General features: G+C 44.1%; 1 protein-coding gene across 14 annotated transcripts in view; it reads right to left on the bottom strand.

Annotated features, from left to right (window-relative positions):
• Plekha5 (pleckstrin homology domain containing A5) overlaps positions 1–15,563 on the bottom strand; it is a 175,594-nt gene that overhangs the window by 127,398 nt on the left and 32,633 nt on the right. The window contains exon 4 of one of the 14 annotated variants that reach the window (XM_029478794.1): positions 13,126–14,573. The exons of the other annotated variants lie outside the window; for them this stretch is intronic. Coding sequence (XP_029334654.1) covers positions 14,486–14,573 — 88 coding nt within the window. The 3' untranslated portion in view covers positions 13,126–14,485. Of the gene's footprint in view, positions 1–13,125; positions 14,574–15,563 lie in introns of those variants that run through there. 14 annotated transcript variants of the gene reach the window in all.

Raw genomic sequence — 15,563 nt, 5'->3', positions numbered from 1 at the left:
ATAAAAGGCCAGGAAAGGCCACAGGATCGGTCACCTGGAAACTGGAGCTACAGTAGGCTGTAAGCTGCATGTCTCAGGTGCTGGGAACTGAACCTGGGTCCTTTTCAAGAGCAGCGCTTGCAGTTAGCCACTGCACCATCTCTCCAGCACCACCAGAGACGTAGTGTTGAAATATTTCCATATTTTCTCCTACACCAGGTCCTTCCTGGTTACTGTTGCATAAACCTATTTGTCTCATCTCTTTTCCTGTCCAAACTGCCTCACAACTACCTGCTGACATGCATCGCTGTGACCACGCTGATGCAGGCACAGCCACCTGGGTACAAGACAAAACTTTACCCACTCTGGGTCCATCTCAATCACACACACCTTGAGAAGCAATGAAGAGTGCCACAGTGTATAAGGAAAGTTGTTTCTTCAGGATCTGACTTAAGAAAATCTGGTCTGAAACATATCTTCTACTTGTGCACTGAACACACTACAAAAGCCACCCAAAAGTCCTCAACAGCCCCAAACTTCAGCCACTGTCTTACTTGCACGTCCTTCGGCTTCACTGCAACCCCCCACACAAGCACATTTTCCTTCTTGATTTTTACCACAGGTCTCTCAGATGCTTTCTGTGTGTCCATCTGCTGGCTGATCACAAATGACCAGCCAGCAGATGCTTTCTGCCAAACTACAACTTGTTTCCAGTAGATGAACCCCCAGGTCCAAATCTCTGCTACTATGGTACAGGAGACTACTAGACATCAGTATTTTTCTATCAACTTTCTTTTCCATCACCATACTCCCAGATCACACTTTTAAAATCTACTTTACCTACAATATAATTAAAGTTGACTGACTACCCACTGTCAGGACCAGTTTGGTACACAGGTCAGCTTTTCACTGGCTTCTGCAGCAAAGCAATCTTCCAATTGATGCACCAATGGAAGAGATAAGTGAAAATCCAGTGAGTTACTTGTATACATTTTTACAAATCTGTTATTCTTGCTACTGGTCTACATTTTATTTCCTATATAGTAAGTTGAGAGTACAGAGCTATGTGCACACATATATGGAGGCCATTGGGTGTCTTCTCTAATTGCTCTCCACCTTTTTTAATCAAGGCAGGGTCTCTCTCACTTGAACTCAAGGCTCACTGATTCTGCTGGCCTAGATAGCTAGCTTTCCCCAGGAACCTCAGATGTCTATCTCTTGAATGCTGGGATTACAGGTGGGCCATCATACCAAACAACATTTACATGGATGGGTGCTGGGGTTGAGAACTCTGTCCTTACATTTTTTACAGCAAACACCTTACACACCCAGCCACCTCTCCCATTAAAAAATGGAAACTGTTTTATCATCAAGCTGGCTGAATGGATTTGTTGTGCCTACCAGGTGGACCTTGGATTAGCAGCGAATCTCTTCTGCCTCTTCCTCTTTCTCCTGAACCCTGGGATCATAGTCATGCACCACCATGCCCAGCACTAAATGCGTTGACATGGCCTGGTAATGCGTTGACATGATCTGTGGGATCCAGATAGTGGGAAAGAGAACTGATCCCTGCAAACTGTTCTCTGTCCACCACACATGTGCTTTTGTAATACACACTGTGTGTGTGTATATATGTGTATACATGTGCGTGCACACACACACTTTCACATGAATATTTTTTAGTATCTCCTTTCATTATATTAGTGGTGCGTTAGGTATTCAGTCAGTCTTTACTTCAATATATTATTGCGGTTCAGTAAGACCTTTCAAGTGCCTTCAGACAACACAGTAGCACTGTTTTAGTACATTTAGTAACAGTCGCCATCTCAATTAGTCAGCCAAATTCAATTATGGCTTATACCCTTACTATGTAGCTCTGTCAAATATTCTAGATCCTTCTGTTTCTTTCTATCTAGTTCATGCCTGCTCATTCACATAGAGACGTTTTATTAGAGAAGGAAGTGTTCTTTTGAATCTATTTTCTAGAATGGTGAAAGAATTTAAATTAATCTCTGTTTAATAATTACAAGAGAAGTGGGAAATGTTGGGCCAATATGTCCTTTCAACTATCTTCCTACCCAAGTAAAGCACACAGACTTCAGAACAGTGCTTCTGAGACCTGACTGGGTGTGGCTGTCATCTGTGTAGTTCTGTAAAAACAGATCCTGAGCTCAGCAGCTAAGAGCACCAGCTGCTCTTCCACAGGACCTGGGTTCAATTCCCAGCACCCACATGGCAGTTTACAACTGTCTGCAGTTTACAACTGTCTGTAATGCCTGTTTCAGGGATCTGAGGTGCATTTCCGCAGCCCCATTCCACACATGCAGGAAAAAATACCAATGTACATTAAATAAAAACAAATTTAAAGATAGACCCGCAGGCTCTGCATCATAAGTATCTGATTGGCTTGGTCTCAGGAGGATTGAAATACTTTAAGGAAAAACAGTGACTATGAAGTGCTATGTGAAGCATCAGCTTGGAAAGTAGAAGAACAAATGACATTTCAGACATGTGTTATCCTTTTTAAAAGACTTATCTGTTTATTTAGTTTATTTTGATGTGTGTGCCCCCACCTGAATGTATGCATGTGCAGCACATGTGTGCAGGTACCCTGAGAGGCCAGAAGAGGGCACTAGATCCACTGGAGCTGGTATAGGAGGCTGTGAGTTCCCTGATACAAATGCAGGAAACTGAATTTGGGTCCTCTGCAAGAACAGTATGTGCTCTTAACCATAAAGCTGTCGTCATAGCTCCATTTTTTATTTTCAAAGGATGTATTCTTATTTATGTGTATCTGTGTGTGTTTGTGTGAATGTGACCTGTCCAGCAGGTCCAGTTATTCGAGGGTCTCGAGGGGACCTTCTCCTAAGAACCAAATGGGAGGTAGAGAGAGATGAGAACCTTGTGCAATGAACGACACACAAAAGCAGTCTGAGTAACATCAAGGTCTCACTGTATTAGCAAGGCTCAAGGTTTAAATGCACAAGCAAAAGGGGAAGTACTTCTCAGCAGGAGGAATGGGGCTGAGGAAATGCACCTCAGCAGGAGGGATGGGGCAGCGGAAATTTTTCTTTTGGGACTACATGGGGAAGCAGGAACTAGGCGGTATCAGGGTACATCTTGAGGTCAGGACATCCGGTGCTGACTTAGGGCTGGAACAATCTGTGGTTGTTCTCGGAGCGGTGCGTTGGTGGCCCGCTTTTGACCCCCTTTTCTTCTGGGGAGGAGAGGCCCAATTCAGAGATCAGGACAATAGTGTTGTCTTAATAGCTCCTAACATGAATGTATACCACACATGTAGGTGCCTGAGGCCAGAGGAGGTCACTGGATCCCTTGGACCTTACAGGCAGTTGTGAACTGCCTGGAGGGGCTGGGGACTGAACTTAGGTCTTCTGAAAGAGCAGCATGCATTCTTGCTCTTAACTTTCCTGCTCCAAGACACATATCTTTATGTTTCTCTTCTATGCTCAATCATTTGATCAAAACAAACCTATGCTATTGGTACACTTTAAATCCTCATTGCATTCCACATCTTTAAAAGCACAATTACAATATTCCCATCTTTTGGGAGAGCAGGGACAAATGGATAGTCCTCAGATCGGAAATTCTCTAAAATGTAGTTTGCAAGTGTGAAATTCTGACATCAAAAGCTGTTCTGTATGCTGGATGAGGGGGCACATACCAAAAATCCAGCGATGGTCAGGGTGAGGGAGGGTTGCTGTCTGAGGCTGGCCTGGACAACAACGCAAGGTCGATTGCGTAACAATTATGTAACGAGATCTTGTCAAACAGTAAAATGGAAGACAAGATACAGTAAATTGGGCTGGGCATGTAGCTCACCGGGTAGAACGCTCGCCTGGCACGCGTACCTCCCTGGGTCTGATCCCCAGCACCACATAAGCCAGCTCAGACCAGCGATGCCAGCGCTGAGAGCAGAGACAGTGGAAGCAGGGAAACAGTCAAGGTCAAGGTGGAACCAGCCCAGAAAAACCAAAGACTGACTCAGTAAAAACTGATGGATGGACGGACAGACAGACAACCAAGCAAGCCAAGGTCTTCTTACTTTTACTCCTGAGTATCTAACAAGAGTCCCTCCCTAGCTGCTTGCTGCCAATGCAAAACTCATTTTCACAGTCACTCCACAGACCAAGCCTCACAGCCTCAGTACTGTCTATGAAGACCCCCAGACTTTCCATGCCTCAGCCAAGAGTGAACCCCTGTGAGAGAAGCAAGGGTCTTTTCCCCAAACCTACGAAGTAATTGGAGGATGGAAATGCCTGTGATTATAGTCAAATGGCCTAGTCTTTCAAAGTACTAACTTCCATTAACAGTGATTTCAAGTCTATGCTCAACAGCTAAGCCCTTCTGCACTTGCCCAGCACACACAGTGACTCTCCAAGCTAATAGTTGAGATTTCCTGATGACCTCAGGGACTGCACACTTTCAAACATCACTGGCTCACTGAACGATAGAAGAACAAGATACATAACTTCCACTGTGTGTGCAACCAGATGTAAGAGCAAGGTATATAACCTCCACTGTGTATGTATGGGTCTCAAATCAACTAATGACACATTTCATTAGATTTTTGTTTCATTCTATCCATTCCACATTTTTTCTCTGTATTTAACTTTCATGAAAATGAGTTGTCTATATTGAGTTCTTATAAATAAGAGGCTAAATTTCAACTGCCTTGACATTAACTTGCCTATAAGTACTGTAACAATTCCACCTCTGTGCCAGAGGCCAGAGGAAAAATGTGTCACCAAACATTTATAATTAAGCAGCCGTTCGTTCTCTACTCCAGCTGTCTCTCAGGTTCCTTACCAGTGCTTAGTCACGTGCTAAGTTCATGAGGATGAGGCCATATGGTGCCGCACTTGCCTTCTCTTACGAGTGTAACAAACACGATTTATATAATTGGTATGGCTACATGGGGGCTCCCCCACTAAAGGATAGACTAGAAGAATAAAAAAAGCATTTGGGAGTGACTGCACTTGTATAAAATAACTATCTTCATATTAAAAAAAAAAATCAACCTGTGAAACAGATTTCTCAGTGCAAAGGAACTAAATGTCTTGCTTTAAAATGTAATGTAATCATGTCTGAGTCATCAGATTTCTGAGAGGCAACTGTGCCTGTAATTAAAATATTACAAATGTAAGATTTCCCCCTTCTTTATTCTAAGTATTTGGTTTCTTGTTCCCAAACAGAGTGAACCAATAATCTCGCAGACTTCTAGAGTTCAATAAATGTGACTAACATAGAACATATATAAAGTTGCCACTCCCTATTAATAAGTAACTACATTTACTTTCCTTTTAAAGAAAGCAATACACTGATATTTTACCTAGAATTCTGTCATAGGGGTGAAGAAACCAACAGAGAGGAAGGAAGGCAGAGTGCAGCCTCAGCCCTTCCACTTCATGACCAGGAGAGAGCGACATTACCCACTGAGTCTCCAAAGGTGCCTGTTACTGTTCTGTGTTGTATGACACAGCACATTTTTATTGTTTCACTATGGAAACCAAGGCCAGGTTGTACTTCACGGGGCCCCACTCTCCAGCTGTGTGTTAGGTACTGAGTTTCTTTCTTGACCTGGCCAGGGCTCAATAATCCCTAAATATACCTGTATTTAACTCAATGACAAGACACATCTCTGATTTCAGCTTTTTCTGTTGTATTTAACCAGAGAACAATGGAGTGTGAACAAAGTGTAACACAGAGATGGGAGCCACGCCCATTTTTCTGTGCACACTCCTTCCCAAGCCTGTGGAGTGCCAGCAGCACCCTCCCCACACTTTCCTGAAAGGCACACAGCACACGATGAGATGGTAACTTGGGCAGTAGACAGCTCTTAGGGTTGAAGGTGAGTGTTCACAATTTCTAAAACCCAACCATGACACACCACATCACACAAAGCACGTCACAACCTGAGTTGCTGTAAGGAAGGCTCTGCCATTTTGCAAAGCTTGCATCCCCATGGTCAGCCCATCAAGGAAGGCCTGCCATTAGTCACACATAAGCTGATGATGGGCACTGCTCGAGTCAGAGGCATTGATGATGGAACAAACTCCCACCACAGCAAAGGCAAAGTCCATACTTTCTGAATAGAGAAGTCACCAATTATTACTTTCCGAGTTAAACATGCACTTGCAAGTTACGATCTATGAAAGCACACTAGCACCATTTGGCACAGGTCTGAGTATTCCCCACTGCCAACTGAAATGTACCATGGAGGGAACAACGGAGGCATGGCAGAGTTCAGGCTCAGTGACAGCTGAGTGCTTTAAAGTGACGACATTATCAAACACCACCAAAAGTTAAGTTCAAAGCTTCTTCCTTAGGGCCACCGAATGATAATCGTTCTGTAAGTAGTCAACAGAGACCAACTAACCAGCTAATGAGTAGCCAGCCCCTGAGAGCCAATGCTTCTCTTCTGGTGCTGGATGAAGGCTGGGCCTCTCTACACTTGAGCTCTTCAGTCCCTGTATCACATGAAGTCTCCTTCAGTCAAACTGGACTGTGGGTGAGTTTTCAGGCTTTCACTCATGGAGAACAAATCACTTTGCATCTGAGGAATTATTCCTGAGCTGCAATGGCTATGTGTATTCATTTTCAACTTTGAAAATCTGTGAGAAAATAATTGTCTCAAACTCAAATTTCATGTAGGTGGAAAAAAAAATCGCTGCTATAGCAACTGTAGGTTCTGTTTATGGGAATGAAAGGTGAAAAATTTACATTTCTAACACTTAAAAATTAAATATCTGATTTGTGATGGCTGAGAATCCACCGGGCCTCTTAGCAGACAACGCATGGTGCTGTGTACATGGTCGGGCGGATCACTGGGAGTCAGGCATCTCACTTGAGGCTACAGCAGGCCTACTCTTCTTCTGCCTCATGTTCCTTGGAGTCAGTCAGGGAACACAGCAGCTTCCAACAGCGACTTTGCATTTCTGAGATCTTACTGCTAATGCAAAGCATCCCTGGTGCTAGCATCAGTCTCACTTCATCCTTGCTGTGTCTGGCTCCAAGAAAGGAGCCTACTTTTCTGTGAAGATCATCTTCTTCTTCTTCTAATGGGTAGGGGCTGAAAACCCCTGGGGAAACAGGAAGTTTAGTAAACGTGACAAACTGCTATGAGCGAGAGAGGAAATCAGCAGCCACCTTGGCTATAATTTTCTCCTTCTTTTGCCCAGGTACAAAGAGCCCTGCAAGGTGCAGGGAAGAACAACTGACCAGCACTCAACCCCAAAGCCTGCGGCCTATTCAACATGTCTACAGATGCCACGCCTCGAGAACACCACCTGAGAGAATGGGAAATGGTGGTCGGTGTGCAGGGCTTCTAGAGGATCTGTGTTTATGACCCAGCACTGAGAAGGAACTGTGCCTCACACACCTGCATGTGCTAGTGAGCCACGGTCGCCTGTTTGGTCTTGAACAGTTATGATCTGGTTCCTAGTTACCGGTTTGCTCTGCACTGCTGTAGTTGCAGAACAATTCCCTTTGTGGTGAGATGCAGGAGGAATGGGGCCAAGCACGCACTTACAACGAGCTCTGCTACTAAGTGACGCTCCAAGGTCTGAGCAACCTCCCAGTTTTCATCGACCAAACTTTTAGAAGTGACTGTTGGAATCTGCCTAGTGGCTGTTTTCTGAACACTGCATTGTGTTACTTGGATGTAACTTGCTTGTATGATCTGCAAATATGTTCCCCAAGATTATTTTCTTTCTCTTCTTTTTTTTTTTTTTTAAAAGATCTTATTTTTATTTATATGGGTATTTTGTCAGTATATACATCTGCACACCAGAAGGGGGCATCAGATCCTAAGGGATTATAGTTACAGTCAGTTCTGAGTTTCCAGGTGGGTGCTAAGAATTGAACTCAGGGCCCCTGGAAGAATAGCCAGTGCTCTTAACTTCTGAGCCATCTCTCCAGCCCTCTCTTTTACAATGTAAAACACCATTAATTTTGACAATTTCAACTTATTTTTCCTATGTCTGCACTATACTTTGGGTATCATTTCTTTTCCCATTAATTTTATAGCTTTAGTTTTCATTACAGGACTTTACAAATTGTTTATTTCATCCCTTCAGTTCATCTCTGCCCTCGTTCTTCCATCTGTCCATTTTCAGTAGCTTCCTTTCCACTTCCACACACATCTTTTCCAAACACATCTTGTCCTCTCACATAGTCTCCTACAAAGTTTCATGGTCTATTTTGGCATCATTTCTAAGAAATCTTTACATATTTTAAGATCACAAAAATTATCTGATATATTTTCTTCCAACAGTTTTAAAGTTTTAAATGGAGGTCAATGTTGCATTTGCATTTTTTAATAATTTTAATTAAAAATTATTTTTCCATAGCTTAATACCAAACTCAGAGCCCCACACATGCTAAGCGGGTACTCTACCACTGAAGCACAAGTCAGCCCCATTTTTGTTGTTGTGAAATATATTAATATATAATAATATACAATATATAATTATGAAGTATATTCATACATAATATATAACACATATTATATTTGCAGGGGGCTAGGAGTAGTGACACACACCTTTAACCCCGGCTCTCAGGAGGTAGAGGTAGGATCATCTGTAAGTTTGAGGCCAGCCTGGTCTACACAATAGGCTTCAGGACAGCCAGAGATGTGTAGAAAAACCCTGTCTCAAACCAAACCAAACCAAACTCACACAAGTGCTGCATGAGAGTGCGAGCTCTCTCACGGGCCCAGGCCCGTCCTCCCAGTGGGCTCCTTGGCTCAGCATCCCCGAGGATAGCCACCTTCTCCCACTGCAGCAATGTGGTAGCTCTCTCCATACACACCACCTTATGAAGTGTGTGTATTAAGTTGAGTATGTGCACGGCTTTGCACTCCTTTCTAGGTACATATGTATGGATGTATACACACACACACACACACAGTCATGCGTGTATATAGAGTCATTTGAGTCATTCATCGCTTTTCCTTTAGCTGCTGCATTCAGTGACCTGAGCACTGTATTCAGAGATGATTAACTTTACTGTGATTGTTCACAGTAAGCTCTGTTCTCTTCATTTTTTTATACTATAAATATATAACCACAAACACAAACTTTGGAAAGCTACAGCCAACATTCTTGAAAAGGACTGTGGGTGGGATCTGAGGAATGAACCCCAGGCATGCCCACCAGGCAATGTTCTACCACTGAGCTACTCTGCAGCCCTCCATGGCACAATTAATGTATACTTGTAAGCAGCTACATATAGGGTACCATTAGAACTTACAGTATAAGCGGTCTCTTTATTTATGTATTAAAATACATTTTTAAAATATCCCCAAGGCAAACAAAAAGAACTGATGCTCTCTACCCTCCCCTGACTCTCGGGTCATCCTGCATGGAACATAAGTGCTCATTGCTTGTCACTCTTCTCCTTATATCCCTTGTGTCTGTGGGGTAAAAAATGGGGTCCCGCATCCCTTGGGGCTAGCGCCACTGGGCAAGGCAGGAAGTCTGACTGTGAGCAACCCCAAGGAACTGCAGGAAGCCGTGGGATCCCGCTCCAGGAGTTGGAAAAGGCGCAGTCAGGGGTCCACACAGAACTGCCAGAGTCAGGCTCAGTCTCTCGGGCACCACGGAAGAGCCGGTTCTGGATGCCTGGACTGCAGAGAAGCCAGGGACAACAGGTTCTCACTCTTGGACATTCCAGGCACCGCTGTATGTCTCGGAAGAGCTGAGAACAAAGTAGGGACCCTCGGGTGGACTCTGGCCTGGGTGCCAAAGGGAAAAGAGTAGGAGAGAGTCTGGCTAGCTCAGGCGGCTTGCTTGGCAGGCGGCTTGGGTTAGTGGTGGCTGTGGCTGTGGCTGGAGCGTAGAGCCCAATGGGAGGTTAGATGCGTGGCTCTTTAGTAAAGGGGAAACCTGCTCCATTGCTCCAGCATGGGGGATCTGATGAGAAGAGGCAGTCCATGGTTTTAAGGTATTTATTGTAGAAAGGCATAGAGAGAGAGAAGTGTAGAGAAGTAGAGGCCAGCCATGGCCAGGCGAAGAGTGGGGAAAGGGAAGGCGGAGATGGGGGAGCAAGGGAGCCAGAGTAAGAGCAAGAGAGTGAGGAGGGGCAAGCAGCTCCTTTTATAGTGGGCTGTGCTACCTTGCTGTTGCCCGGTAACTGTGAAGTCCAGACATCCTACGTTGACTGATGGCCACAGAATTATGGACCTGGGGCCTCATGTCAGGAGCCTATGTCTGGGACCATGGCAAACGGGCCTTCTGTCCCTTGCAGATTAATCTGCAGGGTCTCCAGGGTTTAAACCTAGCTCAACCAGAAAACAGGCTGCCTTTCATGGTTCCAAATGTGTCCTGGCACAACCAGGCAGTTCCCTTCTCATAAGGCTGTTTTCTTCATCGTGACCTCTACAGAAGCCAAGCCAGGGTATCTGGGCTTCCCTGAGGAGGTGGGAAATGGGGGTAAAACAGTTTTAACTACTATTTCTGTTTTGGATGCTCAGCTGAAACAAACAAACAAACAAACTTCATTACATTTTATAGGCTTGCAATTGTCTTATTAGCCAGACACCAAAAACATAGGAAGTTAACAGGTGACCACTATCTGCAAGAGTTCTCCAAATGTAGACTTTATTACAACATAGGCTGTGACAATCATCTTCCTAAGTAAGTCAACTAATGTGCCAGCTAAGCATGATACTTTCTTTGGGACTGAAGTGGACAGGGAAAGACAATCAAAATAAAAGAGTCATATGGTGTCAGAAAGCCAGGGTGAAGAGTGACTTCTAAAGTCACAGTGGGAGATGGAGAGGTAGCATTTTGTTCATGAAGTTCTCAGAGGGGATGGATGCCTGCCCAGCAATAAATCTCACAATTAGCAGCCACAGGAGCGCTCCCCTTACAGCTTCCTGACTCCACAAACATTCACAAGTAACAATACAAAAGGCTTCAAGTCATCTACTGAGTATCTTCAATATACCTTCTACCATCACTAGATGCTTATTAAAGCAAGATGAAGAATAAGAACAAACCACCAAAGGAAGCTGGATGTTCAGTTTCTACCCTGAGTTTCCTACAACTCAATTGAAGCCATGGAGAAAGCTACAGTGTCCTTAAGAGTTTTCTAAACTGTTAGCTCATAAGACTCTACCACATAACGATTTTCACCTCCCCCTCATCTCCCTCTTCTCACCTTACTACTCAGAAATAGGTATGCCCACGTTCAGTATAAGGAGAGAACAGATTTCAGGCAAGGGTGCCACGGAAGGCCACACAAGTTACACACTTACTGTTATTTGTGAGTGAAAAGGAGAGGTAAGTGACTCATTCACCCGTCTTGAGGGCATCAAAGACCTGACTGTCATGCTTCAGTATAGGACTTACATGCAGGCTGCTTCCTGCGATGGCATACAGCACTGAGCAGCTCAGACTCGCACTTAGCCAAGTGTCCTAACGGTAATTACAATGGATAGAATGATCCCAACACTGCGAGCTGAGGTACTGTGTACAGAGGGCCTAACACTCCTTACCTCACACTGGTAAGAATGAGAAGCTGGTTAGCTTACCGAAAAAGAGTTGGGGAGAAGCTACACAAAACCCACATACAAGAACTATGAAACTGTCTCGGTCGGTATGGGTAGCTCACATCTATAGGCTCAGTAGCTGGCAAAGGACTACCATGAATTCAGGGGCAGCCATACCTATATAGTGAATTCCATGTAAGCCTGGGCTACTGACTCTCGGAGAGACAAAAGAGACAGAAGTAAATGAATAAACAGACAATAAAAGAAAAGGAAGGGAACCATGGTTCAACTGAATACACTCTGACTTGCACCTCTTCTCTTTTGGAGGAGTCACTGATGCTGAGGGACACAGGAAAAGATATGAATAAACACATATAAGAGCACAAACGGGTTCTTCAAACTGCTTATTTGCCACATCCACTCCAGTAGTGACAAGTGCGACAGGTCCCAAAAACCTGGGCGCTGTCCAGAGGCTAAAAGTTCATGGAAACTTAGTCTCCTGGAACCTTGGCATCCTGTATAACGAATGCTCCAATGTCCTTGCTTTAGTGGTAAATGGATCTGTGTGCTTTCCCTTAATATTGCTTTATTATAAGTGCCTCTATTTGACATACAGCTAAGCTAGACTCTAGGCAGTCCTTGAGCCAACCCTGGGCATGGATAGCTAAGTCACTGCCCTACGCAGGAATTTACCATTATTTAGGAATAAGGAAGTTTGTGATCTAAGGAGGAACCAGAGTAGATACTTAGAACTATAGATAGCTGAATTACACCCATTCACAAGTATTTACAATGGCCTAGAGGGGAAGGTGGACAATACAATAGACTAGACTAGAATAGGAACTATGGTAAAGGCTCCCTTTCCCCTGGCTCCTAAGATTAAGTGGACCTTAGGTGGAGCTGTTTTTGACCCCAGGTGTTAACATCAAATTTTATCCCAGTTGGTTCCTGCCAGTCCTTCTGTGTTTGCATTCCTCTATTGGTAACCTCATTGTACCTTGCCAGTGTGTCACCTAACTTCCTTATTTTCTTCTGTATAAAAAGTTTGATGCTCGATTTGACAAATTACATTCAGAGCCACACTCCCTTGTGTAAAGTCTGTTTGTCACCCGATTCCCGCCGACTCTATGCCCATCTGCCAGAACCCCTGATTCCCACCGATTGAGGGGGGCTGACTAGGCCCAGTCAGTGGCACTTATCTCCTGGATTTATGCATCTTCTTTCACGGTTTAGTGTTTTTGAAATTGTCTCATCTGAGCGCTAATGTACACATTCAAAGTGGAAGCCTGTTTTTTCTAGTAGGCAGTACTGAACCATTGGTAAGGTACCCCAAGATTCTTTAAAAGCCCTGGGAAAGTCAAGTCTTCCACTGGTAGGCAGATCTAATGGAGACAAGCCTCACTCCGTATCCCAAGCTAGCTTTGAACCCATAACGGACCTGCCTGTTTCTGTCTCCTGATTCTCAGTAACACATTTTAAAAACAATGTTACTGTGGGGCTGGAGAGATGGTTCAGCAGTTAAGAGAACTTACTGCTCTTGCAGAGGTCCTGAGTTCAATTCCCTGCAATCACATGGTGGCTCATAACCATCTGTAATGGGAACTGGTGCCCTCTTCTGGTGTGTCTGAATATAGCTACAGTGTACTCATACATAAAATAAATAAATTTTAAAAACATTGCTATTGCTGTGTACACGCCATGGACTTGAATGTAGAAGTTCAAGGAAAACTGACTGGAGTTGGTCCACGTGGGAACCAAGGGATAAAACAGGCTGTCAGGCTTGGTAGCAAGCTCTTTCATCCACTGAGCCATCCTGCTGGCCTGAATATTAAAACATTCTTAACAGAAATCTCAAAATTTAGTTTTATGTAAGTATCACTTTTAAAATTTGAAGAACTCTTTCTATTTGCCGTAACTTATAATAAAACATTTTGGAAAGTGGACCATGTCTCCAATATGAGTTTTGCAGGTACACACAGAGGAGAAGGGGAACAGAAGATTGGCTTTTCAAGTGTTTCATAAACAGGAACAAATGTGCTGGTCATCTTTCTGTCACCGAGACAACGGACGTGAGGCTGACTTGAAGTCACGTGACGTCTGTAGTTACTGTCTTCCTTGAAGTCACTATCTGTAGTTACTGCTCACTGGCTTGTGCCAAGGCTGGTGGTTATCAGAATGGAGCAAGTGCGTGGTGGAAGCTTGTTCACTTCATGGAGGTTGGGAAACAGAGATACAGGAAGGGATCAGGATTCCCAAAACTCTTAAGAGCATATCTACAATGCCCTAACATCTTTCCCCATACCTCTTTCTGAATAGAGCCACAGCCTGGTGACCAAGCCTTTACCACATGGGCTTATGGGTTAACATTCAAGATCCAACTATAACAACAAAGATACTAGTGTCAAACTTCATTTCTTTCACCCAAAAGAAATTGCTAGAGAACTGCTTGTTTGTAAATCATATAAATTCTTCAGCACAAGATCTTGTGGTTTCCAAAATGTACTTGCCATAGTGATTTGTTTCATTTGTGGCACAAACAAAATATAACTCAGTTTGGTTTTACAAACTCCAAAGCTTTATGTAGTATTGGAATAGCCTATTTACACATAAAAAAAAAGTGTTTTTCCCCCACCGATCAATCCCAAATATATAATTTCAGTGAAAAGTGAATCTCAAAAACCATTAAATCAATGAAGGAAGGAAACTGGCAGGCTGGAGATGGTTCTTTCTATCTGGAAACTGACATCCAAGCCAGTCTGCTTTGTTTCTATTCAAACCCACAGATTTATGGGTCACAGAATCTGTCTTGAAAGTCATCAGTTCCTGCTACAGCAGGGTGAATGTAAGACAACCAAGAGAAGTTGCGTAGTGTAGGAGCCCAGCCCCTCAGCTGACTGCTCTTTCTGAGTAGAAGGGCGGCACGGCCTGTAGAGAAACACACTTGACCAAGGACTCCACCCCAAAGCCTTACAGAAAGCTGAGGGACTTACAAAGTCACCGCCAGCCAATGGCAAGTGGAAGAGGAGGATTGTATCGCTTTCCCAGCAACTCTTCGTGTTCCCCGTAGGCGGCCGATCCAGCACTGGGGGTTGGTTTTATGTGGAGTGGAGCAGATGGAAAGGAACAGAGGGAAACAGCTTTGTAAGACTGAGACAATCAGAAAACCACGCAGTATCAACCGAATGGGCTTATCACATCCCGATGCCCTATGGGGCTGATGAACAGAGACTGACATCTTTATGTTTTGAGACAGGGCCTCATGTAGCCAAGGCTGACCATGAACTCACTATGCATCTGGTGATGTGGCTCAAACCCCTGGCTCTAGTGCTCCCCAGAGGCATATGCTGCCACTGCACTGTTTTGTCTCTGTAACCAAAGGAACCTGAACAAATGCAGACCAGGAGCGGAGGTCAGCAGGGCGGGGGATGTCCTGTGCACCCTATGGTTATTCATCCAACAGCTACGTTTTTCTTTTGTTACCCACAAAACCTGAGCATGACTGCTGACTAAACACAATGAGCTAGGAAGGCCTCTTCTTTCAAACACCTAATAATTGCTCACGTGCACAGACATGCTCAAAACATGTTATGTGAACTGAGGAACAAAGTCATGCTAATAGACTTTGGCTATTTTTAATAGTAACTTTTCATAGTTACACACATTAAACAAATTAATATGCTATAAGTTATGCATAAAGAAAAAAGTCTCTAAAGTTATCCTGATGTCAATTTTTACTAAATCAACTTGAATTTTGCTTCAACCAGCATGAGTCTCAGTGTGAGACAGCACAAGGAACACATCACCGTAGCAGTCAGTGTAAGTGACGTGAGGAGCCTGACTAATGTGGCGACCAGCTAGCAGATGGAGATTTGCCAAATGTCAAGCAGGCCTGATTCTGAGTCAAGGATCATTTCTGTTTGCAGCAACACAGATTTTTCTCCTTTAAAAGACTCAGAACGCCGGGCGTGGTGGTGCACGCCTTTAATCCCAGCACTCAGGAGGCAGAGGCAGGCAGATTTCTGAGTTCAAGGCCAGCCTGGTCTACAGAGTGAGTTCCAGGACAGCCAGGGCT

This window comes from Mus caroli, chromosome 6 (genome assembly GCF_900094665.2).
Source record: "Mus caroli chromosome 6, CAROLI_EIJ_v1.1, whole genome shotgun sequence".
Taxonomy (NCBI): domain Eukaryota; kingdom Metazoa; phylum Chordata; class Mammalia; order Rodentia; family Muridae; genus Mus; species Mus caroli.
The sequence above is the reverse complement of the archived record's forward strand: the minus strand, read 5'-3'. Positions and strand labels throughout refer to the sequence as shown.